Here is a 27812-nt window from a genome sequence, read left to right on the forward strand (position 1 = left end):
TTGTAATAAATGTTAGCGTACTCTGCCACCAATGTCTGCTGCCGCTTTGTAAAGGGCTCCAGTGCCCCAGTCAAGTTGTAGGAAGCAACTTTTAGCCCTGGAGACCGTCTAGTTTTCCGGTGAATAAAGAACTGAATTCAATTGATATCATTTCAGCGATAGCAGCAAAGAGTGCAAAACAGCGGGGGAAAATGATGAGCGTAAATGAAACATGGCATGATGCGGTTATGACGCAAGGCAAGTCAGCTTTGCAACACTTTCATCCAGACCGCAAGAGACCGTATTGCACTTGTGTATAAGCAATGATTCGCGAACTGCGCGTTCATGGTAGGTCCTGAAGCCTGATTGCAGTAAAGTTACTTAATTTTTTTTTTCAAAAGGGTGCTTGGTATTGTTCAGCTGTTTAGAGGTAGGAAGGTTAGGCACTGACTTGCAATGAGCTTTATGATTATTGAAACGATATCGGAACGGTGTCTTTTTTTGCCAATGTATTGATTCTTACAAATTTAACATTCAAGCATGCAGATTACGTTGCATGTATCACATGAATAGTTACCACGAATTTTCACAATAAAGTCTGATGCTGGGCTGGAAGCCGTTGCTGATGTGGTCATCTGCGCGCAGACTTTACAATGCGATTTTTTGCATGGGTGACAGCCGATTGGCACACTTGTGCTTGCTTTTGGAAGAAGTGAGAATATCACTGAGATTTTTGCCGCGGACGCGTCATCTTCGCGTTACACTTTGGCAAAAATGCGAAGATGTTACGGTAATCTTCAATTACGGCTGAGCCCGTTGAACCCTACTCGTGTTCTTTATGCAATAGACCCGTGACAGTAACAGAATGTCCGTTAAAAGATGGGGTTCGATACAGGCAAGCCTCACCCGCCAACAAAAGGAGTAAACCCTTAAAAAATTTCTTTAGACAGTCTATATACTGTCCGTAGAGTTCTGTCTCTAAAGTCTATAGACTATAGACAAACCCTAGAGAACAGTCTATATGCAATACAAATCCCATAGGCAGTCTACAGACAATATGTAGATTTATGGCCATACACTTTTAGTAGATTTTTGTCTATAGACTGCTTGCAGACTATGAGTAGACAAAAAGAAATATCTGGAGGAAGGCAACAGAGTCACGGGGCGCTTGCTGAAAAATGTGCTTAAGTCAAACACTTTGCATGAGGATGACATGGTGTTTTTTCCAAAATGCCCGCGACGTTTGGAATCGATGCCGAGTGAATAAGCACTAGGCCTTGTTTCTGTCCCTAGTGCGCGCGATACTCCATTCTCGTGCACAACTGTTCTCGACGACTTACCACCTGGTGTTCCCCTCCCCGGAGAACCTGCGGCTTCGGTTCCCGACATCCTTGATTCCGACGCTTCTCCTGCCGGCGCTGCTCCTGCCGACGCTGACCCTACCGGCGCTGCTGCTCACGACAGTCTGGCCCTCGATGCCCCAGCTACCAATGCTCTTGCCTTGGACGCTCCCGCTCCGGACATCACCGCCCTTGAAGCGCCTGCTTCCGGCTGTCCTGCTCCCGACGCTTCTGCTTCCGAATAATAATAATTGGTTTTTGGGGGAAAGGAAATGGCGCAGTATCTGTCTCATATATCTTTGGACACCTGAACCGCGCCGTAAGGGAAGGGATAAAGGATTCCGACATTCCTGCTGAAGACGCCCATCCTGCTGTCTCCTCAGCACCAACCGACTCAGCCCTGCTTCAAAGAAGTTCCGGTTGGGCCATTCCTGCTACCAGCACATCAGATAGAGGCCCTCACGCTTCAAAGCCTCGAGTTTTCCACGCCAAAAGCTCTTATTCTCGGGACTACGGCGCTAGTGTTTCCAGTCCCCGACATCCTGGCTCTCGGGACTTTACTATGCAGTGTTCCAACATTCAGGATTACAGCACTCGGGGCTCTGCAGCCTCCACTTCTAGAGGAAAAGCTTCCATAACCGGCATTACATCCCTTCCAACCCCAGTCGACAAAGTCCCGTCTGAGGACAACTACAACCTCCGAAAGAAACGCCCAAACACCATAAGGAAAACTCCCTGTTGACTAAGAATTTCGCTTCCTGACACCTGTTCTAGTCCCGTATTCTCGGACAACATTTTAAGCATTAGAAAAGTGGTTGAAAAACGCATTTGTTCGGAACTTCATGTCAATATTTTAAAAAGTTACGTAGCATCCTGCACTGCTCCGCGTGGTCTCCGCGTTTATGTCAAACCAGCAACGTTCAAACTGAAGCAGAATTGACATCTGAGCTAGTTGGTTGTTCATTTTCAAAAATTATATAAAGCGCACTTAGGACAACAGACAAGGGAGACCAAACAACACAAGCGCTTACTCGCAACTGCGCGTTTATTCGAGAAACACACAAAAGGAAGAACAATCACAAACAAAACAAAAGCCATCGCGCAGGCGTGACAGTAAAAGTGCTCATACAGGTGCGTCAAGATAACAAAACTCTCTTTCATGCAAAACCACCAAAGGGTCGGCAACACACGTGTGCTGATTCTTACGGATGTGATAGGCCTCTGAAATCTCTCTGGTTAGCTGATTAGGGTGTCGGAACAAGATTTTAGTTTGGTCAAGCAAAGGCTTGCAGCCGCTGCATTTTGAACAGTGCTTAGCGAGATTAGATGAAGGCGACTTATTTAGTGGCAAAAAATGCTCTTGCAAGCGCACATTAAGGCAGCGGCCCGTTTGACGGATATAGGTCCGGCCACAAGAAAAGGGAATGTGATACACCACTCCTTTTGAACATCTGACATAGCGGTTCTTGTGATTCACAGTGCAGCACCGCTTTTGTTTATCACATACACCGCTGCTAGAGCGCGCAGCAACCTTCGCACAAACACTACTAACTTTCTGAGGGGCAGACAAGAGAACATTAACACCATATCTGTTACCCACGTTTTTTAGTTGATGAGAAAACCGATGAACATAAGGTATGACTGCAATATTTTTCTTTTTCTCCTCAGAACCCTTAAGAAGTGACCTATTGAACTCTTTTACTTTTTTGAGCACCTTGCTAGAAGCTAGAAACAGCACGTCCTCTGGAAATCCAGCCAATTTTAGTCTGTTCACTTGCTCGCAGAAACTTTCCTTCATTTCGTGAGGGCACGACTTGAGCAAAGATGATCCTAGGCAGGAGACAGCAATGCCGCACTTCACAATTTTTGAGTGATTTGATTGATAATTTAAGAGTGGTTTATCAGACCTCGGAGAATACCTCAAGCACACATGATCCTGCACGAAATGAAGTTTTGTGTCAAGGAACTGCAGGCAATCGTTTGTAGGAGTTTCAAAGGTGAACTGTAATCCACGCCCATATTCTTTAAAAATCTTAATAATGTCGACCACCCTCCTTGTAAATTCATGTCGGTCAACAAACACCAGATAATCATCGACATACCTGAAAATCTTTTTTGCAAGGCCACTCTGATTCTTTTCAATATAAGAGTCAACTCGAGACAGGAAGATATGACACACTGATGAAATTTGTTAGTGATTGCATTACCGATGATAATGATGAACAATGCTTTGTCAATGCCTGTGGTATTTCCGTTCCTTCGTTTTTAGAAGTGCTGTCGTTTTATCTGGCTTCTACTTTTGTTGACTGGAATGGGCATTTGTTTATTCAAAAGACAGGTGTTTGTATCGGATCCAAAGTAGCGCCCGTCCTCAGTGATATCTTCCTGTCTCGAGTTGACTCTTATATTGAAAAGAGTCAGAGTGGCCTTGCAAAAAAGATTTTCAGGTATGTCGATGATTATCTGGTGTTTGGTGACCGACATGAATTTACAAGGAGGGTGGTCGACATTATTAAGATTTTTAAAGAATATGGGCGTGGATTACAGTTCACCTTTGAAACTCCTACAAACGATTGCCTGCAGTTCCTTGACACAAAAACTTCATTTCGTGCAGGATCATGTGTGCTGGAGGTATTCTCCGTGGTCTGATAAACCACTCTTAAATTATCAATCAAATCACTCAAAAATTGTGAAGTGCGGCATTGCTGTCTCCTGCCTAGGATCGTCTTTGCTCAAGTCGTGCCCTCACGAAATGAAGGAAAGTTTCTGCGAGCAAGTGAACAGACTAAAATTGGCTGGATTTCCAGAGGACGTGCTGTTTCTAGCTTCTAGCAAGGTGCTCAAAAAAGTAAAAGAGTTCAATAGGTCACTTCTTAAGGGTTCTGAGGAGAAAAAGAAAAATATTGCAGTCATACCTTATGTTCATCGGTTTTCTCATCAACTAAAAAACGTGGGTAACAGATATGGTGTTAATGTTCTCTTCTCTGCCCCTCAGAAAGTTAGTAGTGTTTGTGCGAAGGTTCCTGCGCGCTCTAGCAGCGGTGTATGTGATAAACGAAAGCGGTGCTGCACTGTGAATCACAAGAACCGCTATGTCAGATGTTCAAAAGGAGTGGTGTATCACATTCCCTTTTCTTGTGGCCGGACCTATATCCGTCAAACGGGCCGCTGCCTTAATGTGCGCTTGCAAGAGCATTTTTTGTCACTAAATAAGTCGCCTTCATCTAATCTCGCTAAGCACTGTTCAAAATGCAGCGGCTGCAAGCCTTTGCTTGACCAAACTAAACTCTTGTTCCGACACCCTAATCAGCTAACCAGAGAGATTTCAGAGGCCTATCACATCCGTAAGAATCAGCACACGTGTGTTGCCGACCCTATGGTGGTTTTGCATGAAAGAGAGTTTTGTTATCTTGACGCACCTGTATGAGCACTTTTACTGTCACGCCTGCGCGATGGCTTTTGTTTTGTTTGTGATTGTTCTTCCTTTTGTGTGTTTCTCGAATAAACGCGCAGTTGCGAGTAAGCGCTTGTGTTGTTTGGTCTCCCTTGTCTGTTGTCCTAAGTGCGCTTTATATAATTTTTGAAAACGTTCAAACTGCCTAGCTGGACCACTGCAAAGTGAGAAAGCATTTAAGCAACGGCAGCTTTGGAATTTACTCGTGTTGTTTTGGATCACCACCAACCAGCCCTAAAAGTCATTCACAAATAAAGAAAAGCAGTTGCCAACCACTCTAATTTGTCTTCCGAAGAACTCGCTGCCCTAGATGTATACAAAGACCAAAAGTGGCCCGAGATAAACGCTAAGAAGTCCAAAAAGGTTTCGCGCGACAAAACCTTTTGTCCCTGCAATGCCAGCCTCCACGGCCATTACCATCCCAATTGCATAACTGTGTTATTAATCTTTCGAACTTCACCTTGACTCATGACGACGAGAGTGCCCTGTCACATGGCCTAAATGCCTGCCCCGCGTCCGGTGGGTTCAGTGAGTTTCGGTTGTTTAAAGACTTGGAAAAATTTGCCCGTATTATGAGACTTACGGAGTACTTCCATGACCGACCACAAGATCCCGAACATGATAAAAAATTGCCGTCGCAAAATCAACTCAGAGAAAAAACTGCCTCGACATCAACATTAAGGTGGTCCAAAAAATGTACTGGAAGCATACAATACTAAAAAGAACTTTCGCCGCAACCTTCCGGAAAAGAAACCGCAGCTAAAAAAAAAGAAACTAGCGTCTCTAACTGTGATTGTTAAAAAGGCCGCAGACAAAGGTGGTGGCACCGTGGTGATGAACAAAACTTATGTCGCTGAAGCCGAAAGGCTGCTCACAGATAGCTCATTTTACCGTCTCTTAGACTTCGACCCAACTGCCAAGTTTAAAATTGTTTTGGAAGAGACGCTATCTAATCTCATTCTGGGTAATAAACAAGGCAAAAGTACAGTCAATGCAATAATTCCACTTAGCCCTGTAGCAGGCAGATTTTACTTACTACACAGAATTCACAAACCAAACAACACTGGCCTACAAATCCTTTCCGGAATAGGAACCGTAACTGAAAAGCTGTCAAGCTACGTTGACAACCTCATCAATAAAATTCCTGCTACATTTCAGTCCTTCGTACAGGACACAAGACATTTCCTATCCGACATAGCCGAACTCAACATCCCCCAGGGTTCCTTGCTTGTAACACTGATGATGCGTCCCTCTATACCAACAATCCTCACTCCGATGGCATCCGGTCAGTTGTGCAGTTTTTTGAGAAAGAAAACTGAAGTTTTAATGTTGATGGCCCCACGCTAGCTATACTTTTGAAATTAATACTTGAACTTAATAACTTCGAATTTGATAGCAGACACTTTCATATAAACGGAACATCGATGGGTACGCGGATTGGTCTTAACTATGCCAACATATTTATAGGTTCATTATAAGACCAGTTTCTTGCTACACAACCATCAAAACCCTTCTGCTATAAGATATTCATTGACGACATTTTTCTAATTTGGCAGAATGTTGAAGCAGAACTTCTATCATTCATATCTAGATTTAATAACGCCCATGAGACTATTACTTTCTCTCATTTTTACTCGCCAACCACAATTAGCTTTCTAGATATGACAGTATTAGTAAAGAATGGCAAACTTATCACAAACGTATACCGGAAACCTAGCGACAGATCTCAATATTTACACTTCGAAAGTAGCCATCTTAAACACTGGAAGACTAGCATCCCAAGTGGACAAGCCGTCCGCTTTGAACGGATATGTTCTGAGAGAGAGAGACTCTTTAATGAAGAAACAGAGAATTTAGCCGGCGTTTCAATATCGCTGGCATGCTACTCTGCGTAGGGAGGGGAATTTGGGAGATAAAGACTGAAGGAGAGCAGCGTGGAAGAGGTGGAAAAAAAACGAAGATAAAATGCAGCCATGAAATGGGTACTAAGGATGCAGTGGCGAGTATTGATGTAGCCTATGGAATGATGGAGTGCATAGTCCGACGAATGGGCTGACGAAGTTCACTGCAAGAAGAATGCATGAAGGTAACCTGCAAGTGAATTTAGAGCTTATCGAGTTGTCCAATGTCTTTTAAATATGTAAAAAGAAAGTTCATTGCAAGTCTCTGTTGCCTGAAGCAGGCTAAGGGGCCTAAAACTTTGTCCATTGTTAGGGGCACTGGGCAGAGCTTCTGCATGCAATGTTCATAGTACGCACGCTCGTTAGCATACGCAGGGCACTCAAGCAGGATATGTTCCACAGTTTCTATCGAAGCACAGTTGTCACAATGCGAACTGTTCATTTGTCCAAAGCGGTATCGCAGGCCATTTGTATATGCAGCATTCAGACGAAGTCGGTGATAAAGTGTTTCGAGTTGTCGAGGAATTCTGGGTGAGAGTCTTGATCTAAGATATGGGTCGATTGAGTGAAGAAATTGGTACTGATGTGTCGGCAAACTCCAAAGCCGATACGTTTCTTCGTACGCAAAACTTTTAGCCATTTGGGACGCATCAGATTTCGTGAGAAAACTTCGAATGTATCTCTGATGTTGATGGCCCTTACGGGCCGCTTCATCTGCTTTTTCATTAGCCATAATGCCACAGTGAGCAGGTACCCACTGAAATGTTATGCAGTGGCCTGCGGCAATAGCTAAATGATGGATATACCCAATGTCCAGGGAAACTGGATGGTGATTCCTTTTCTTCAGCAGGTTGGCCAGGATCTGCAGAGGTGCTTTTGAATCGGTGAAGATAACCCAACGGCCGGCGGTTCGGCGCAGGATGTAAGAAACAGCTTCCTTAATGCCGTGAAGCTCAGCTGTTGTAGAGGAGGTCCTCCGCTGCAGCCGGTAAGAAAGGGCATGGCCTGTTGAGGGCACATAAAGGCCACAAGAAGAAGTTTCTTTAGTAGTTGAACCATCGGTGAAGATATGGGTGTGCTGCGTATATTCTTCGATTAAGTAGGCGAGAGTAGCTTGCAGAAGTGCTGCCTGTGGCATGCGGCTCTTTGCATTCACACCTGGAACAGACTTCTTCACCTTTAGAGGAGAGAGTGTCCATGGAGGAAAGGCCAGAGCTAGTAGTTTCTGAGGCTGATTAATAGTAGGAAGGGGCAGGAGCTGCACTGCCTAGCCAAAGCTAGAGTTGCTGTGAGTTAGGTGGACACGGTGTAGGAAGTGCTTCTTCCCTTGCAGGACATGGCGGAGATGGGTACGCATAGTTTTCTTGGCGGCAATTACCTCTAGTGGGAGACATCCTGCCTCCGCTACTGTTCCTGATGCAGAGGAACCCTTTTGGAGGCCAAGACATATTCGCAGGCAGTTGTTCCGTGCGGCATTGAGAGTCTTATTGCTTGATGTAGATAATCTTTGAAGCACTGGTAGACAGAAGCGCAAGGTTCCTTCAACGTAGGCTTTTTCAAGCAGAAGCATTGATCGGCAGTTGCTACCCCACCTTGTTCCCGCCATGAACCTGAACACTTGCGATGCTGCAGTAATCCTCGCACGGAGTTTTTTGATCTGAGGTGACCATGACAGATTATAGTCGATTACAACACCCAGGAATCGCTGAGATGGTACATATGGCAGCGATCGTCCGCCTAGGAGCAGCGGATATCGGGTCATCGTTTTTCTTGTAAACGCCATTGCAACACTCTTTTCTGGCGACAGACGAAGACCTCTGGAAGCCAGGTACATCGAAATGTGCAATAGTGCTCTCTGAAGACGTTGCTGGGTAATATAGCGCGAACGTGACGCGGTCCAGATGCAGATATCATCAGCATAAATTGTTATGCGGACCCCTCGCAGAAGGTGTCTTCTTATGTGAATAAGGACAATATTGAACAAGAGAGGGCTGAGCACCGCTCCCTGTGGTACGCCCCTCTCCACTGCGTGAAAGCGTGTTGGGCCGTTTGGAGTGGTAATAAAAATTTGTCGTTCTTTTAAATAATGCCCAATCCACTTGTATAGCCTTCCTCCAAGGCCAAGACTGCCAAAGGCTGCGAGCATTGCATGGTGAAAGATGGAGTCAAAAGCGGCCTTGATGTCTAGGCAAACGGCTGTTGGGATGTACCCAGCATGAAGGTATTCCTCAATTGATGAGACGAGGGCGATGATATTGTCAGTCGCAGACCTGTTTTGACGGAACCCGTTCATTTCTTGTGGGAACTCATTTCGGCATTCTAGGAACCAAGTTATGCGCTTGCAGATCATGCGCTCCATGAGCTTACCTACGCAGCTCAGTAGGGCAATGGGCCGGAATGATGCGTAGCTTGTTGGCTGCTTACAGGGTTTCAAAACGGGCACGATTTTCGACAGCTTCCATTCCGTGGGGACCTCACCAGCCATCCAGGAAGAATTGTAATACTCCAGGAGTCGAAGACGGGAGGTGTGGGGTAGCTTTGCAATGGCGTCATAGGTCACCTCATCATGACCCGGAGACGTGTGCCTGTTTGTCTCCGCGATAGCTGTGGATAGTTCTTCCATTGTGAAAGGCTGGTCTAACGCTGGCACTGCCGCCTTTGGGATGCCTGTTTGACCATCTGCGGAGAGTGTCGAATGCCCTGACCCTGCCGACAGCAGCTTGCAGTATTCTTCTGAGACTTCTTTTATAGATTTTTGTTCGTGAAGGGAGAGTGCAGCGAAGGTGTGGAGTTGTTGAAGTGGCGTGCGCATACCTCTAACTATCCGCCAAATATTGGTTACTGGTTTGCGCACATCCAGCGTAGAACAAAAGTCACGCCACTTTTGCCGACTGAGTTTATCCATGTAGCGTCGAATGTGACGTTGTGCCCGTCGGCATGCACGTAGGTTAGCCGCTAGGCTTTTTGTGCGCAGAGCTTTCCTTTCAGCTCGCCTGCGTATAGCGCAAAGCCTTTGGAATGTGTCATCATTTGAAGGTAGGTTATCATATTTAGCTGTAAGTTGTGTACTCGCCCTCAGGCAATACGCAATTGTCGATGCTAATTCCTCATTCCGAGTTGCCGCAGCGCGACTTCGAAAGAATCTGTACTAACTTCCGAGACGCCCTGATTAAGCTGAAATACCCAGCGCGACAAATAGACGATGCTGTAGAACGCGCAGGCCTTCTTGCAACGAGCCACTCCTCAAAGCAGAAAACCCATAACCTAGTCAATCACATATCAACCTGGTGCTTACTCGGCATCGATTCCAAACGTCGCGGGCATTTTGAAAAAACACCATGTCATCATCATGCAAAGTGATCGACTTAAGCACATTTTTCAGCAAGCGCCCCGTGTTGTCTACCGCCGTGGCAAAAACCTCAGTGACGGTCTCACTTCTAAAAGAAGCACAAGAGTGCCAATCGGCTGTCACCCATGCAAAAAATCGCGTTGCAAAGTCTGCGCGCAGATGTCGACATCAGCAATGGCTTCCAACACAGCATCCGAGTTTATTGTGAAAATTCGAGGTACTTATTCATGTGATACATGCAACGTAATCTACATGCTTGTGTGTTCAATCTGTAAGGTACAATATATTGGCCAAACAGAAACACCGTTCCGATATGGCTTCAATAATCATAAAGCTCATTGCAAGAGAGTGCCTAACCTTCCTATCTCTAAACACGTGAATGATACTAAGCACCCCTTTGAAAAAATTCAAGTAACATTACTGGAATCAGGCTTCAAGACCCACCATGAACGCGAAGTTTGCGAATCATTTCTTATACACAAGTTCAATACTGTCTCTTGCGGTCTGAATGAAGAAGTTGGAAAGCTGACTTGCCTTGCGTAATAACCGCATCATGCCATGTTTCATTTACGTTGATCATTTTCCCCCACTGTTTTGCGCTCTTTGCTTCTATCGCTGAAATGATACCACATCTCAACACCATACGCCATAGCTTTTCACATGAGACATTGTTTAGACAACAATGGTATTCATTTGTGTTTTCATCTATGGGATTTTTTTTGTTCTTGTTCCCCTTTTCTGGTGCATTTGAGCACACGACCAATTCTTTTGCAAAGATGTGATTGCAATGGTCCTTCACGATTCCTTAATCACGTTTGACTCTGCTTACTAGCACTTTTTCTTTCACTGCCGACTCACACTGAGATGTTTGCCGCTGCTATCCGCCAACCGGAATGTTCTCCTCACCACGTGCGTGTACTTACAAAAGCTGTGTCTTTCGCCTGTATCATATACGCTAAGGCCAGATCACGTTAGAATAAAGATTGTTACTTTTTCCACCGTGTGCCCACTCTATTGCGTTTATATTGTACCGGATTCATATGATCTTCACCTCGTGCTTTTATATATATATATATATATATATATATATATATATATATATATATATATATATATATATATATATATATATATATATATATATATATTCTGCTGCTTTATAAATAATTTTCTTTAAAGGCAATTGATTGGCACTAGAAATTCAAAAAATAGAAAAAATTCCCCTATGCACCTGGGTTTTCCCTGACTGTTGGTTTCCTTAATATGTTTGTCAAACGAGCCTCTCATTTCATTTGTTTGTCTGCTAATAGCCTCGGTTCTGGCAGTCTTGATGCCATAGGTAGCATAAGAGGGCTCTCGCACAGTTTCTGCTCTCGCCATTAGACGACGTTCTACGTCACACTTGCGGTATTACAGGGCGTGCTACGTCCATCGCTATGGACGAGGGTGGCGCTGGTGTACACTCTCAAGGTTCGCTTACAAGCAAAACATAAATACCCACGAAAGCAGCAGATTGGACAGCCGTCGCCGTAGCTCAGTTGGTAAGAGCACCGGACGCGATATTCGGAGGTCGTGGGTTCGGATCCCACCGGCGGCGGGGTTGTTTTTTCGGCTGCCTTATAAATAATTTTCTTTAAAGGCAATTGATTGGCACTAGAAAATAGAAAAAATTCCCCTATGCACCTGGGTTTTCCGTGACTGTTGGCTTCCTTAATATATATATATATATATATATATATATATATATATATATATATATATATATATATATATATATATATATATATATATATATATATATATTAAGGAAGCCAACAGTCACGGAAACCAAGGGGCATAGGGAATGTTTTTAATCTTTTTTTTTTATTTGTAGTGCCAATCAATCGGTTTTTTAAAGAAAATTACTTATAAAGCAGCAGAAAAAACAACCATGCCGCCGGTGGGATCCGATATATATATATATATATATATATATATATATATATATATATATATATATATATATATATAGTTGGCAAGCCAGCGAAAGCATGACATGATGACAGAATGAAGATATGATTTAACGGCTCAGAGCCTAGTGCGAGCACTTCGTCCCGCGCCACTTCCCTATTCTTCGTCTTCATAACATGACCCCGGTCCTCCGAGCGATCGTCCCGATCGATTGCTTGAATTACAAATGATGAGGTGACGATGAGCATGGCCAGAAAGGATAGAAGAAGATGAAAGGCTTGCCATCAAGATGAAGGAGATGACCTGCTGGACGGTTGCCCCCGGAGCTTCGGGTTCAGGGGTCGGTCGCCCACAGCCGAAGGTCAAGGGTTGAGGGATCGCCGCACATCCTGGGCGGGGTTGCCTTCTTGGTTCGGGTCGTAGTCGGGTCATCGTACGTCAGGTCCTGGTCGTCGTGTGTTGTGGTCGGGGCTGCTGACCGGGCGGGGGAAAGCGTCTTGTCGGTTCTGGTCAGTTCGAGCTGGGAAATGGGCCGAGCGGCGGAGCCCAGGTCCCCTCGGCCGAAGACGAAGGCGAACAGAAGGTGGTGATGCGCCAGGGACTAGGATGACGATGAGTACCCAGCACCTCACAGCAAATGTTACGAGGTGGCACGCCAAGGAAAGCATGACATGATGACAGAATGAAGATATGATTTAATGGGTCAAAGCCTAGCGCGAGCACTCCGTCCCACGCCACTGCCCTCTTCTTCTTCTTCATAACATATATATATATATATATATATATATATATATATATATATATATATATATATATATATATATATATATATATATATATATATATATATATATATATATAGGTCATATGTAAACTTAAATGCCTCAGAAAGCAAAAGTTTTAACAGCTGTTGCCGTAGCTGGGTTGGTAGAGCACCGGACGCGCAGTTCGGAGGTCATGGGTTCTGTTCCCACTCTCGGCATGTGGTTGTTTTTCTTCAGCTATTCTAATGAATTATCATTAAGCGATGAAATATTCACTAATAATCTCCACTGATCAATACCGCAAGTTAACGAAATATCCCCGGTGCATCTTGCTTTCTGTGGCTGTTAGCTTCTCTCATATTTATATATATGCCTGGGCCGGTGAGCAGCGTGCCAAGAAACCCGACTGAGGCAAACACACAATTGCTAAATGCGGCAATTGACCTCATAAGTGCGAGAGCACTCAAACAATCCAATAAGTTTGAACGGCGGCCTGCGCTGGTTGACATCTCCAGTCGATATAGAGGGAGAGCACGAGGCTTTAGGGATGGTAGCGTCGCACCTTGTGAGTTGGGATGCGCTTATTCATGGACTGCTCAAAAAGATATCTTCTGCTTTTGGTTTACTACATCGATCTCACGGCATTTTTCAATAAACATTATACTTTAAATCTTTCACTTCCTCTTTAGTCCCACGTTAACTACTACACGTTAGTTTGGACCACGGCTACTAAAAGAAACATGACAGTACTAATCAAGCTTGAGAAAAAAGCTTTACACTGCATAGTTGATGTTTTATACTGGCTCCAAACTCATGAAATCTACTCAATTCAAGTTAGTATACAGAAAATTTACAGTTGCTGTGTACTGCACCTGCTGTGCTTTAAAAGAGCAGGTTACCAGGGTTAATTGGAGAGACATTGGAGAGGCGCTTTTCTGAAGTGGGCATGATGATGGCATTGCAAATTGACAAACATCGATACAGGTCATCTAAAGAATTGGTTGTGCAGCGACCACGCACAAATTATATTCTGCTACTATTGACATACAATGTATAATTGCTTGTCAATACGCTGAAAACTCATATCTGGTTTCATTTACGCAACTCGTACCACACTGAGTGACGCATTAGTTGCTAAGCAGTTTTCTTAATCCTCAATTCTTGCTTAAACGTCACCCATATCGTGTTAATAAATATGCGAAATACCTGTGTTATACACTTTGCATATTCACCACGAGCTCAATATACTTATAACACTTTAATTTCGTTGATAACCGTGCCTTGCTAAGTCACTCAGGCTATTAATTGCAAAGCATGATCAATAATTTAGATAGACAGGTAAAGCAGAACGACAACTGGAGCAATGTTCAACAGTCTCGGCAGGGACTATCAGAATACACTTCGTAGTGAGGCGCAAAAACTGATAAGGAAATACGTCTGCCTATTGGAAGTAGCGACCGCAGATGGTAATCTCGAGAGTGAAAGAACTAGAATAATAATAATGCGGTGGAGCGCATATGCAGGTTCCCTGAAATCATGATTTGCAGTTTGCCAATATCCCTTTAGGGAAACTTATACAATAGCTCTATCTTACTGGTACTCACGTTTAGGGCGGAAACGTCGAAGCTAACGAAAAGTGTGCAATCTAAATTGAGGACAACGCAGTAGCTATGCAAAGGAGAATGAAGGTTTAAACTTAGGACATGAAGAGAACTGAGATAATGACAAACGCAGGTTAATGACATCCTAGTTGAAAAGAGGAGGAAGAAATGGGCTTGAGCAGGGCATGTAATGAGAAGGCAGTATAGCCAGTGGTCATTAAGCGTTACTGGCTGCATTTCAAGAGAGCGCAAGCGTAGCAAAGGGCAACAGAGTTAAGTGAGCGGATTAAATTAAGAATTTCGCGGAGGTAGGGTGGCCGCAGCTGGCACATCAAGCGGCTAATTGAAGAGATATGAGAAAGGCATTTGCCCTGCAGTTGCCGTAGTTAGGCTGCTAAATTGTGAAGACGAGATTGATGATTATGCAGGGGGTCTGTCACAGATAGAAAAAATACAAATTACGGCTCTCGCCAAGTGCTTTACATTCCCAGCAATTCTGGAGAAAAGCTTATTTATGAAAGAGCTGATGAACGGATTTTTTTTTCATGTATTGCAATATTTTTCTATAGCAAGCAATATATACGCAATCTCCCGTTGGGAGGTTTGCATTTTTATTTTGCTATGAACACTTTTGCTAACGTAAAAAACGTTGCCCGTTGGTTTTTTACGGCAGTCTTAACTGCTGGATGCGAGCGATTTCAAAATTTTAAAAGGAAGAATTTGCTCCGCTTCGGAACAATCCCCCATTGGCTTGAGCATTTTCATACCAGTATCTTCCAATATTTCAATGTTCAAATTTTTTGTCCAAAAATGCTGGACATGACTAATCCTTAGCCTAGTTTAGACAGGAGGTTTTTTTCTCCTCAGTTGCCTTAGCGGACATTCGAAGCGCAGTACGAACAGATGAAAGGCGATGATAATGATACTGGATGAACAGCGCGGAAAGCTGCCAGTTAAACTTGCACCATGAGACCACGCAACGGTCGCCTAGCGGTCGAGGGGATCCAAAAGGAAAGCGGCTCTTTTAGCTCCGCCGCTCTTACGCATGCGGCTTGGCGCTAAAGTTTCTTCTCCTGGATATCATTACTACGGAAATTTGCTGAACATATTTGTTGAACCGTCATATTTTGGCAGCCTTCTTTAAAAAGCTTTTCATTAGAACTACATTGCCTGAACCGACACATTAAGAAGATTTGCAAAGGACCTTTATGTACCAGAAGAGGTGCAAAGCTCCAAATATCTTCATTATTAAGTCGTTATATATGGCGTAAAATACATGATGTCCGTACTATCTAATATATACAAGCACTTATAGCTTGATGTTCGGTCTCTGAGCTTATTCAGTCGCGCCTTCATTTCTTGGCAATTTCTTTTTTACACTTTCTCAATTTAAGCCTCAGTTATACTATGTATGAATTCATTCATAGTTATCAGTTCATTGTAATGCGTATTCTTGCTAGTAAATTATGTTCGTCTCTCACAATTTTCATCTTGATGCTGAAAATACCTGTGTTCTTTGCATTTTCTTGTATAGGTAGTGTTTTTACGCAGTTGAAACTCGTTTCAAATATTCGCTTTGTCATGTGTCGGAACATTTCCCTCAGCACCTACTGTTACTCCTTGTATCTGTTGCCCGGGCCACATCAAGCTGCCTATACATAAGCCTTTTGACACTTTTGCTCGACCAGAGTTTTCTGGGAATACGCGTTCGAGCTGAATTGAACTTTTCTTTCATGTTCATCGTCAGGCTTGCCTCCATTCTTGGGTGAATTTGGCCTCAATTTGCCGAAAATGAAAACTAAAACTAGTCTATTTTAATAAGCATGCATGCTTTTTTTCAGAGATGGTGTTATGGTCTTTGTGCCAGACCTTAAACCATTACACTACCTCTTCTTCAAATATATATACAATATGGATGAAGAAATAACTTCGCGACGGGAGCAAGCTTTCCGACCCGTGACATATCAAGCTTCATTGTATTCAACAGACCTTTAAGAGAATTTGCAGACGGTCCAGATGGTTCACATTTTCATGAAGTGGCATAGCGTATTTGCAATACAGATATGAATGAGCAAAACTACAGGGGACAAGTCCCATCCCGCGTGATTCTTCGCTTTTGTGTGTGCCTTGCGAATAGGCTATGGTCCTTGCTTCGCGCAAAGCTTCCGACAGAAGAGCTTCGCCAATCAATGGCGCGGTGTTTTAGTAAGAACTGGTAAAACTGGAAATGAGCCAGGGGTGAGTACCAGACACACACTATTGAAGACCCTAGTGGAAGATAGGTTTTGCAGCTTCTGGGCCAATAGCATCATGACCTTAAGCACCTCTAGAAAATGTTACTTGGCGGGGAGCCGTAAGAGATGAGAACATGATTGATGCTGAAGGAATGATTTTTCGATGGTGACATTTTTAAGGTCGACGGCTCTTTGACGATGAGATGCCGAAAAGCGGCCTTGGTAAAATCTAGTTCTCCTATGAAACTTGATTCCTTTAAGGAATATTTTGCTCACAATATTAGTACCGCCGTTTGTCGCTGAAATGCAAATAGCGAGGATGTTCGTGTCAGAAGCTAAAATAAAAAGAATAATATATCCAAAAAGTAGCGAATCGCCGGCAGTGTTGAAACCCATCTGGAAGTCAAAGAATCGTTAGTATTGGCTTTTCACGCTACTCTGGATCTCAAAGTTTGTATTTTTATTGAAGACGCCCAGATTTTAAATATACTTATTCAGATATATGACGCTGATTTGGTGCCATGCGCGTTAGATTTTTAATGTTATGCACTCCCAGGAATATCGGTTCACCAACGCACATCGTAAAATATTATTAAAGAGGAAACTACACGTAGCTCATCGCTACTCTTCAGGTACAGTTAACGAAAGAGCCCTTTAGATCATTAGCGATTAGGTCAGCACGAAAATCTGGACAAAGCTTTCAGTGACACTTTCTGTCTGGCGAGTCGGTACATCATCGTTGAAATTGGTTAGCGCCTGATTTGACGTAGGCAAAGAAAAAACTGTGCTTTCTTTTGCGTCTTTCTCTATCTGTGTGAATTCAGTGCTAACGCATTTCAAAAAGCGTTTTAGATTCTAAGGACGGAGCCACATATGCTGCGTGTCGGTCAGCGATCAGGATCACCAGGGCAATTTCGAATGCTTGGTACATACCATAGATTTTATGTGACCGTCGTAAAAAGTCTGTATGACCGCGGGATGCTTTTTACAGGTTAGACTTTTAAACAGTAAGTAAAAGACAGCCATGAAAATCATCATATTCTAGCAAATTATAGCCGAAAAATTTTCTCGCATGTTTTTTTTCAAAATTACAAGTTAAACATAACGTACCTGAGACACGACGTGCTCGCTACTAGTGGTCAACAGATGGCGGTAGTTGGTGAAGTCGTAGATGAGTCCCCAGTAAAGCTGGACATTAAAGAAGAGTTGTCGCTGGCAGAGCCCGACGCCTCACTACGTTCCCTTTCTCCCTGCAAACCAGCGCAGGCTCCATGTCGTGCGGCGTGTCGGCCGTGCTGAAGGCAAGCGCAGCTGCGTGCCTGGTGGCAGCGGGTTGGGCCGAGCTGCTGCGCCGCCAGACGGCCGTCGCGGGACGCACCCGCGGAGCCACGCTGGTTGACCTGGCCCACCTGGTGAGAGGAGCTGCATTTGAGGCCGATGTATTCTTTAACAATGGAGTCTCGAAATCATCATTTACGAAGAGTGAAATATCAAGCGATCATCCAATACCTCGAGAATGCTAAACTACCTGCATGCGCATCTCGCGTGATGCAAGGATACGATTTCAACAACTATCTGGACAAACGGATATTCATTATAATTATTAACATTAATGATTTCTTCAGTGTTGAGGATATATAAACAGTCAACAGAGTGCGTGTTAGACTGGGGAGCCAAAAAGTTAAAAATGGCGGGAGGGAAGAGGGAGAGGAGATATTCCCTGACCGTAAGCATGTTGAAGGACGTTACTAAATATGGCTAACAGTGCAATCTTCCGTAAATTACGTAAGCAATAGAAATGGGCTATCGAAATGCTTCGAAGTAAGAGGAATAAATGCAGCTCAGTACCCTATTTCCTGTTCCGTTCATAGGAGCAAGCATAAGCAAAAAATTGGAGGACGCTTAAGCTTCGCCTTTAAGCGTGGAACACGACAGCGTGTTGCAGCACTGGCAAGGAGTCCACGGAACGCCATCGTCCGTTCGACGCGACGTTATGCCCGTTAGTCAAATCGCTCTGTTGCGTACTGTTAAATGGACGCGTGGAGCGGCAAACCACGTAGAAGCGCTGCCAGGCGCCTTGCCAGAAAGCGCGGGACTTAAGTTGCATTCGTAGTTCGTCGGCACATCGTTCTCAATAAACGTGATGCCACGTACGCCAGCATAGCTTCCGCGCCGAACGAACGGGCAGAAAGCCGCAAGCTTCGTAGTGAACCATCTTGAGAAAACGAAGCAGCACGAAAAAACGGGGACGAAAAGACACACATACGACAGGACGAATGCTGCACTTCCAACTGATTTTTATTGAGAATACCAAAGCTTAAGCACAGCGCTACTATCGTCTCGTGGCAATCAACCGCAATGATTCAAAAACGCCATTTCATTATCAAGAAGAGACAAGGAAGCGGTGCTGACACACTGACCACCTGCTTTTCTGATGTGATATGCTTCAATAATCTCTCTTTCCATCCTATCTCTTCCACGCCCAAGAATTTTGGCTTTCCGAAATATGGGTTTACACTTACAATCCCGGCAGTGGATATAGAGATGGCCACTCTTCCCTTCTTTCACCATATTATAATGCTCCCTAGCTCTCTCAGTTAGAACAGCGTCCTGTTTGACCAATGTACACTCTATTGCAAGAGAGCGGAATGCTGTACACTACCTTAGTAGTGCAACGGGTGAAAACAAGTTGGTGGTTTATAGTGCAAATCGGCCTTTTCTTACTAACCACCATTGGGCAAACTTTGATAACTTGCTAGGGGCGGAGAAGAGCCCGTTAACACCGTATCTGTTTCCAACTTTCTTAAGATTATGAGAAACTCTGTGAAGATATGGAATTACTTAAGTTGGCAGCCTCTGGTCTTGCTTATCCGTCTTTTTGATGCACTTTTTTCTTTTGTAGCAGCGTCTCTGCAACAGCTGACAATAAATCTGGAGGAAAGCCGGACATGCGCAATCGCTCAGTTTGCATTTGGACACTTTCAAACATTTGATGCGAACATGACTTTTTCAAAGCGGAATTGAGGCAATTCATGGCTATTGCTCTTTTGATTATTTTTGAATGAGCACTACTGTAAGGGAGGAGTGCCTTTTGTGATCTAGGATTGTACATCCAGCATATATGCCCTTCCAAGAAATGAATCCTCAGGTCAAGGAACTGTATACAGTTTCCACTAGGGAGTTCAAAGGTAAACTTTAAGCCTTTTGCAACCGTTTTGAACGATGCGAGAACATCAGCAACAACTTCGTCAATAGATAAAGCATGCGGCTTGTTCATTATCACCAAATAATCGTCAGCATATCTAAAAATGCGTAGGTTAGGAAGTAAGCTATGCAAGCATTTGTCAATGAAGGGAAGAAAAATGTCAGAAAGAACGGGAGCTACGCACAACCCGATGCATATTCCTGTTTTTTGTGTGTAAAACCGGTTGTTAAAATTAATGACAGTTGACTGCAGATAAAACTCTAAAAGGGCTAAGAAACGGTCGATGTTCACACCCATCCTGTTTTGAAAAGGCACTTCTCCTGAATCCTCAATTACGGATCTAACCGCCTTAAACAGTTCTTTGTGGGGTATGGAGTAATACAGATATTCTATGTCAATGGAGAACCCGAAGGTGGCTGGTGAAGTCATGCTGAGCCCTTGCTTCAGTTCTTCGGCTAATTTGTGAGAGCTTCTAACAAGGAAGGGGTCTAAAATCGTCAATGTCGCCAGCTGCTTCTGAAGGTACTTTCCTATAGCTGACTGCCAGCTACCCTTTTCTGAAACTATAGCCCTAAACAGGAAATCGGGCTTGTGCGTTTTGCATGAGAAGAATGCTTCCAGGGTGCAAATATCCGAATTTTTGACACTACTCGCAAGTGATTCCAGGTGAAGATCCTGCAGCAACTTGAGCGCTGTAGCCTTCTGTAGTCTCTTCTTAAATTTGGTCTTCTTGAAATTTTTCTCGATTGCTTGAATAGCTTCCTCTTCCTACGTTCCTTTCGGAAGCACAACAAAAGCACCCTCTTTGTCGGACTGTACTATCATTAAGTTGTGTCGTTTTAGGAAGCCGACAACCTTTTTCTGTTGAGGAGCGCGCTTTGAAGTTCGACTCACGTTGTTTGCCACGGATTGAGCACCATCAGAAATGGCTTTGTCTTTGTTCGCGGAATCCTTGAGAAAGGTCCCAAATTCTGCTTTGAGCCGATTGCCGGAAAGCCGGAACTACTGGCTATGGTGCGGCATATTGACGGAAGAACCAAGGAGCGTGACAAAGACAAAGCCATTTCTGATGGAGCTCAATCCGTGGCAAACAACGTGAGTCGAACTTCAAAGCGCGTTCCTCAACAGAAAAAGGTTGTCGGCTACCTAAAACGACACCGCTTAATGATAGTACAGTCCGACAAAGAGGGTGCTTTCGTTGTGCTTCCGAAAGGAACGTATGAAGAGGAAGCTATTCAAGCAATCGAGAAAAATTTCAAGAAGACCAAATTTAAGAAGAGACTACAGAAGACTACAGCGCTCAAGTTGCTGCAGGATCTTCACCTGGAATCACTTTCGAGTAGTGTCAAAAATTCGGATATTTGCACCCTGGAAGCATTCTTCTCATGCAAAACGCACAAGCCCGATTTCCCGTTTAGGGCTATAGTTTCAGAAAAGGGTAGCTGGCAGTCAGCTATAGGAAAGTACCTTCAGAAGCAGCTGGCGACATTGACGATTGAAGACCCCTTCCTTGTTAGAAGCTCTCACAAATTAGCCGAAGAACTGAAGCAAGGGCTCAGCATGACTTCACCAGCCACCTTCGGGTTCTCCATTGACATAGAAGATCTGTATTACTCCATACCCCACAAAGAACTGTTTAAGGCGGTTAGAACCGTAATTGAGGATTCGGGAGAAGTGCCTTTTCAAAACAGGGCGGGTGTGAACATCGACCGTTTCTTAGCCCTTTTAGAGTTTTATCTACAGTCAACTGCCATTAATTTTAACAACCGGTTTTACACACAAAAAACAGGAATATGCATCGTGTCGTGCGTAGCTCCCGTTCTTTCTGACATTTTTCTTTCCTGCATTGACAAAAGCTTGCATAGCTTACTTCCTAACCTACGCATTTTTAGATATGTTGACGATTATTTGGTGATAATGGACAAGCCGCACGATTTATCTTTGACGAAGCTGCTGCTGATGTTCTCGCATCGTTCAAAACGGTTGCAAAAGGCTTAAAGTTTACCTTTCAACTCCCTAGTGGAAACTGTATACAGTTCCTTGACCTGAGGATTCATTTCATGGAAAGGCATATATGCTGGATGTACAATCCTAGGTCACAAAAGGCACTCCTCCCTTACAGTGGTGCTCATTCAAAAATAATCAAAAGAGCAATAGCCATTAATTGCCTCAATTCCGCTTTGAAAAAAGTCATGTCCGCATCAAATGTTTGAAAGTGTCCAAATGCAAACTGAGCGATTGCGCATGTCCGGCTTTCCTCCATATTTATTGTCAGCTGTTGGAGAGACGCCGCTACAAAAGAAAAAAGGGCATCAAAAAGACGGATAAGCAAGACCAGTGGCTGCCAACTTAAGTAATTCCATATCTTCACAGAGTTTCTCATAATCTCAAGAAAGTTGGAAACAGATACGGTGTTAACGGGCTCTTCTCCGCCCCAAGCAAGCTATCAAAGTTTGCCCAATGATGGTTAGTAAGAAAAGGCCGATTTGTACTATAAACCACCAACTTGTTTTCACCCGTTGCACTACTAAGGTAGTGTACAGCATTCCGCTCACTTGCAATAGAGTGTACATTGGTCAAACGGGACGCTGTTTTAATGAGAGAGCTAGGGAGCATTATACTCTGGTGAAAGAAGGGAAGAGTGGCCATCTTGATATCCACTGCCGGGATTGTAAGTGTAAACACAATTTTCGGAAAGCCAAAATTCTTGGGCGTGGAAGAGATCGGATGGAAAGAGAGATTATTGAAGCATATCACATCAGAAAAGCAGGTGGTCAGTGTGACAGCACCGCTTCCTTGTCTCTTTTTGATAATGAAATGGCGTTTTTGAATCATTGCGGTTGATTGCCACGAGGCGATAGTAGCGCTGTACTTAAGCTTTGGTATTCTCAATAAAAATCAGTTGGAAGTGCAGCATTTGTCCAGTCGTATGTGTGTCTTTTTCGTCCCCGTTTTTTCGTGCTGCTTCGTTTTCTCAAGATGGATCGTTACCAACTGGCCCAAACTTCTGTGCTTTTCGTAGTGAACGCGCTTTGGATGTGCGCTGCGTTGTTCGCCACTCGCCGCGTGATCGCTGCTTGCCCGCACGGCCCCACTGTGTCCGTACAAGACGAGCGGGAGGCGCTGCCGTCCTGCGCTATCTTTCGGGGCAGTGGCGTACAATGCGAGGAGAAGAAGAAGGAATTTTTCGCTCTCGGCGTCGCCAAAAGGAGGAGGAAGAATTTTTAGGTCACGGCTGATGCAGACGTCACCGGCTTTTCTGCGACACGGGGCCCTTAACGCTGTAGCGTTAGAATCTGGACAATAAACTTGTTCTCTGTCACGTGGTTGATCGGGCAGTAATCAAATTACACATTAAATGCTCTTCAGTATAATTTGGAAGTGAAAATATATTCTTTTTTTTTCGAGGAGTACAGTATTACAAAGTGATATGATAGAAAGCTTGATTGCAAAATTCCATGCTTAGTTCTAACTTTGAGAAGAAGCATACTTGCAGTGCTCATGAACATTACGTTAACGATATTTTAACTTTAATTTGGAAGGAAAGAACGTTAATTTAGAAGGACCAGTGCGTAATTCACATATGATACCATGGCGAACGGTTTCTCATGTGAACGTTATTAACTGAGAATGTATCAATGGGAAAATAGTGATTTAGGAGATCGTACCTAATGAGCGTTAGGTTCAAAGTAAAAAGCGAGAATGCAGAACATTTGCTGACAATAAAGTGGGGCTGAGTGAAACTAATTAGCCAAACATCTATAATCTGTCTGCATCTTTTGAAGAAGTCAGATTTTGTCTGTATTTATGAAACATATATTACCTCAGGAAGCGAAGCAACACGGCAGATGAAACTCAATATTGTCACGCCGAGGTGACAACGACGAAGAATCGGCGACTGGACTGAGGAATCACTACAATGATCTCTTAGTTGTGCTGACTTGCGCCCAGGGAGACCTTTACGTAGACCGTGCTGCCAAGAACTGAAAAACACGTTATGTTATGTTGCAGAAAGAAAATAAAGTTACAGTATATTTTCTGATCCACAAGTTTACATCGAAAGCTTCTTAATAAAATTGGTCTGTAGTTAAGAGAATTCGCATTACCTACTTTGAAGACTGGAATCATTCTCGCTACCGTAAACTCGGCCGGTTCTCTGGAGTGTTAAAAGCAGGATGAACAGGTGCGCCGAATATACACCAGAAATAACGGCAGTGTGGAACAAAAACTCCGAGTTAATCTTGTCAGCACTGCAGGTGGGCGATAACTCCAGGCCATAAATTAATTTTACAAAAACTGTAAAATCAAAGACAATGGGTCCATAGGAGAGAAATCGTAAGCACTTCTGGCAACACGCTGTATCGCTTGTCGTTATAATCCCAGCAACACCATAAAGCTGAACATTTCATCCTTTGGATCTGCTAGTGTTCCGGAAGTAAGATGGGTTAGTAGAAAGAAGTGACAGTAGCCTGTTATACTAGAAAATGCGCTTGCCTCTTTGATTGCTAAACGACAAGTTTGTAGAACGATACTGTATGTGCAACATCGCTCCAGAGTCATAGCGTGTTTTGCAAATCGACTTGAAGCGTTTCTTCTGATTCAAAAGTCTTTTCATAGCGACAGTGAGATACGGTATTCAAAATTTTCTCGAAACCCGTATTGGGACGAAACTATCGACCAGCGACGCAAGTTAATTCATCGATAAAGCAAAACTTTACTTGACTGACCACTAAAAGAAGCAGGAGTCCAGTTTAAAACCATTGTGTTAGTTCAATGTTAGCTGATACGTAGTTCCCCTTTGAATAGTCTAATTGTTTCGATGCCACAAAATTGCTTTGCAGTACTCTGTGTGAGTTCATAGTAAAGAAGGCAATGAAGCACCTAAGAAAGCGTAAATAGTAAATGTTTAATACTTCCATGCACGCAAGGGTATTTTGTTTCAACCAGTGAATATAACTGTTTGCAAAAATTTTGTTTGCATATCAAGTTGAGCTCTCGACAGAAGAATCTTTTATTACGGTTTTCAATGAACAACTAATTTACCCACTTTTCTTTTTTTATTTTGAGGTCAAGCACCCGACCTCAATCTTATGCCCGACCTTAATCTAACAAAATGAGTTTGAGGTGAGGGTGCATAAGGTCGCATGTGACCTCTCTGAAACTTAGATGAAATGAGTGTGCCTTAGGAGAATTTTGAGGTTTGGTGAGGACACCAAATTTTACTTGAGGTCGAAGTGAAGCCGATACCCTTTATGACAAATGACCACGTTTAATTTCAAACCTGATAGACCCACTTTCGCACATTTACCTGGTACAAACTGTTCACACTCGTTCAAATATACTAAATACTAAACTGCCGAAATGAAAACGAGTGTAACGTGTATAGTGCACAGTATTCGATTTATGCTGGAAATTTTCACTGTGTGCATACCTCTTATTCGACTAGCCGAACTCAAGAGATTCACACTCGGTAGAGTGCTTTCTTTTACCTTGTCATGTTATCCGCAATGCTGTATAAATTACAGAATATCTCTAACAGCAAAAAAAACAGCAGTTTTTGTCTTATTTATCACGCTTTTCTTCGTTGTGATGCTAAGCTTACTAATATAGCACCTGAGAGCTGAGCTATCACTTTTCATAAATGCTGTTCATATAGTTACGCCACCACCCGGATCATTATTAATGAGCAGGTACAATCGAAGTCTCTAAATACTGCTTTTTCCAAGTGTACGTTTATACATCGCGCTTAAAGCGCTGTAACATTTGTTTAATGGTGTGCAGGTGCTCACTCTGGCATCAGCTATCTCCTACAGCATCAGACTTCTGGCATACAGCCTTGAAGAACGCTGCATTTGTGCCGACGCGGCAAGCGACCTTCTCATGTCCATCGCACTAGTGAGTTCTACGCACAGCGCGGAAATGATAATCGTGAATGATATTTTTAGAGCTCCAAGATTCCATCAGATTACATGAAAACGTCTTAGCACGCAGTTTCAAAACAAGCTTACAAAGCGCCATTCAACAGCACTGACGTAAAATGTTGTACTTTTTGGAACTTTCTGCTCCCGCGTCGTTTACTTTCTGTTTGAATTCCGTTCATTATCCACTAAATAATTTTATGCTACAACCGAATTAAGCCTGTTATATTGAGTTGCGCCCAAAGATGTTATTTTCTTTTTCATCATACAGAGTGTTCAAAATTACGCTCTAATATACTAAGAGCAGAACACAAGTAATTATTTAAATGGCTCATGATACCAAGCGGAAAAAAACAATGAGAAAAGTTTCCGTGCAAACCTTAGTGATTAACAAAAATTGGGTAATCATTTTTTTATACTGCCCTTAGCGTGTATGTTCATATCGAAATTTAAATTCAGAGGCATTCGAAGAATGTGCTCTTTTAAACAGTTTTAGTAACGTGTCTGTGTCTTGAGATATGCACGCCTAAAATTTTATCCCTGTCCGTCTAATTACGCATGCGATATCGCGGCGCACAGAATGAAGTACTCCCTCCCGGAATTTGCACAGCTGTTGCGTATGGCGCTTTGACTGGCTAGAATTTCTAGTTACAGGCGATGGTTATAAATTTTCGCTCTTGGCCAGCAGTGTGGTATCTGTGCGCTTGACAGCGTCTAGAGTGAGACCACTTCTTTTTGCCTGAAGCCTCTTTATTATTGCCCACTCAAAAAGCAATCGATCAAAAAAACAGCACTCACCTCACGCTGCAGGCACAGTGATTGTTTGCTTTCACTGGCCAAGATAGAAAAGTCACCACTGTCGCCTGCAACTCCACATTGTTGCCAGGCGAAGCGCCGTACGTATCAGCTGCGCCACACCAGGGTGCAGCCTCATGCTTTGTGCCGCAGTAATTATACAATTTTGGCAGAAATTTCGGACGGACATACTTGAGGACACAACCACAATTGTACAAAGTAGAATTGTCTCTAAAATGCACTGCCGCTTGAATCAAGATATTTAATTGAACTTACATAATTACTCAGGTTAAAATAACAATTTTACTTACTGTTTATGTCCGCCTAGCCGTAACAACTTCATTAAAAAAGGAGTTTTGTGTACTCCTACAGAGCTATTAGTTTTCTTTTAATCATTACAGCCTGATTTTGAACACCTTGAGTAGCTTGAATATCGCATCATACCGTACCATATATCCTTTGCTGAGTTTCCGTCCTACATCTGTGTAAATTTTGTAAACTTGAACCCCAATGTATAATGACTTCGTAGACTCACACGCATCACATTTTGAAGAATTGTTCAGCAGCAGGGACGCTTATGGCCGCCTTCCAAGTTTGGTTGCTGTTGCTTATAGGGGCGCTGTAATTCACATCTTCTGGCCAGGACGGGAGTTTTGCGGACTAAGACATATAGAGGCAGGTACCACGAGATAGACACGTTGTTCGTTGCGTGCGGAGAGGAGGAGGAAACGGCTGAACACTTGATACTTTTCTGTAAAGGGCTTCACCCTACAGTGGAAAGCAGCTGGGCTGACTTATCCAAGGCTTTGGGGTTTAAAGACAGTGAATTGAAAGTAGATTTTAAGCGGGTAGAAATAACCAAGCGAAGGTTATCTGAATGGGGGCTAAAATCAACAGAAGGGTAAAATTTTATGTCATGGCTAGGTGGTTTGAGTAACCGCCCGATTTAAAGAGTTCAGCCGTATCCAACCATCCATCCATCTCTACATGGGTGACAATCATCAGGATAAAGGTGCAGTTCTTGATGCCCAGTCAATCTAGTCTTTCCTGATTACTCGGCGCTTCAGTTCACTACACTATGGCGCAGTCGACAGGGTCGAAAGTCGACAGAAGCCATGGAAAATCTCGGAATTGATATAGTTGGGCCGATGGAGCGAGCTCCTCCTTAGAGCAGATTCGCAGTCACTTGCTGATTACCCAGCAAAGGCCGGAGGCGGCATTCATGTCCACAATAACTACACAAACAGTAGTGAAAGTTCTTTTGGAACTTTTTGTGAGAGAAGCGTACCCGAAAAGCACTGTGACAGATGACGGGCATCAGT

General features: G+C 43.5%; 1 protein-coding gene across 6 annotated transcripts in view; it reads left to right on the forward strand.

Annotated features, from left to right (window-relative positions):
* Positions 1–27812, forward strand: part of LOC144107794 (multidrug resistance-associated protein 1-like) — a 592391-nt gene that overhangs the window by 64737 nt on the left and 499842 nt on the right. For 4 of the 6 annotated variants that reach the window (XM_077640975.1, XM_077640979.1, XM_077640978.1 and 1 more), the window contains exons 2-3: positions 17834–17984; positions 25559–25672. In XM_077640975.1, the coding sequence (XP_077497101.1) occupies positions 17844–17984; positions 25559–25672 (255 nt within the window). In that variant the 5' untranslated portion in view covers positions 17834–17843. The remainder of the gene's footprint in view (positions 1–17833; positions 17985–25558; positions 25673–27812) is intronic. The other 2 variants (XM_077640976.1, XM_077640980.1) reach the window with 2 other exon arrangements.

This window comes from Amblyomma americanum, chromosome 10 (assembly GCF_052857255.1).
Source record: "Amblyomma americanum isolate KBUSLIRL-KWMA chromosome 10, ASM5285725v1, whole genome shotgun sequence".
Taxonomy (NCBI): Eukaryota; Metazoa; Arthropoda; class Arachnida; order Ixodida; family Ixodidae; genus Amblyomma; species Amblyomma americanum.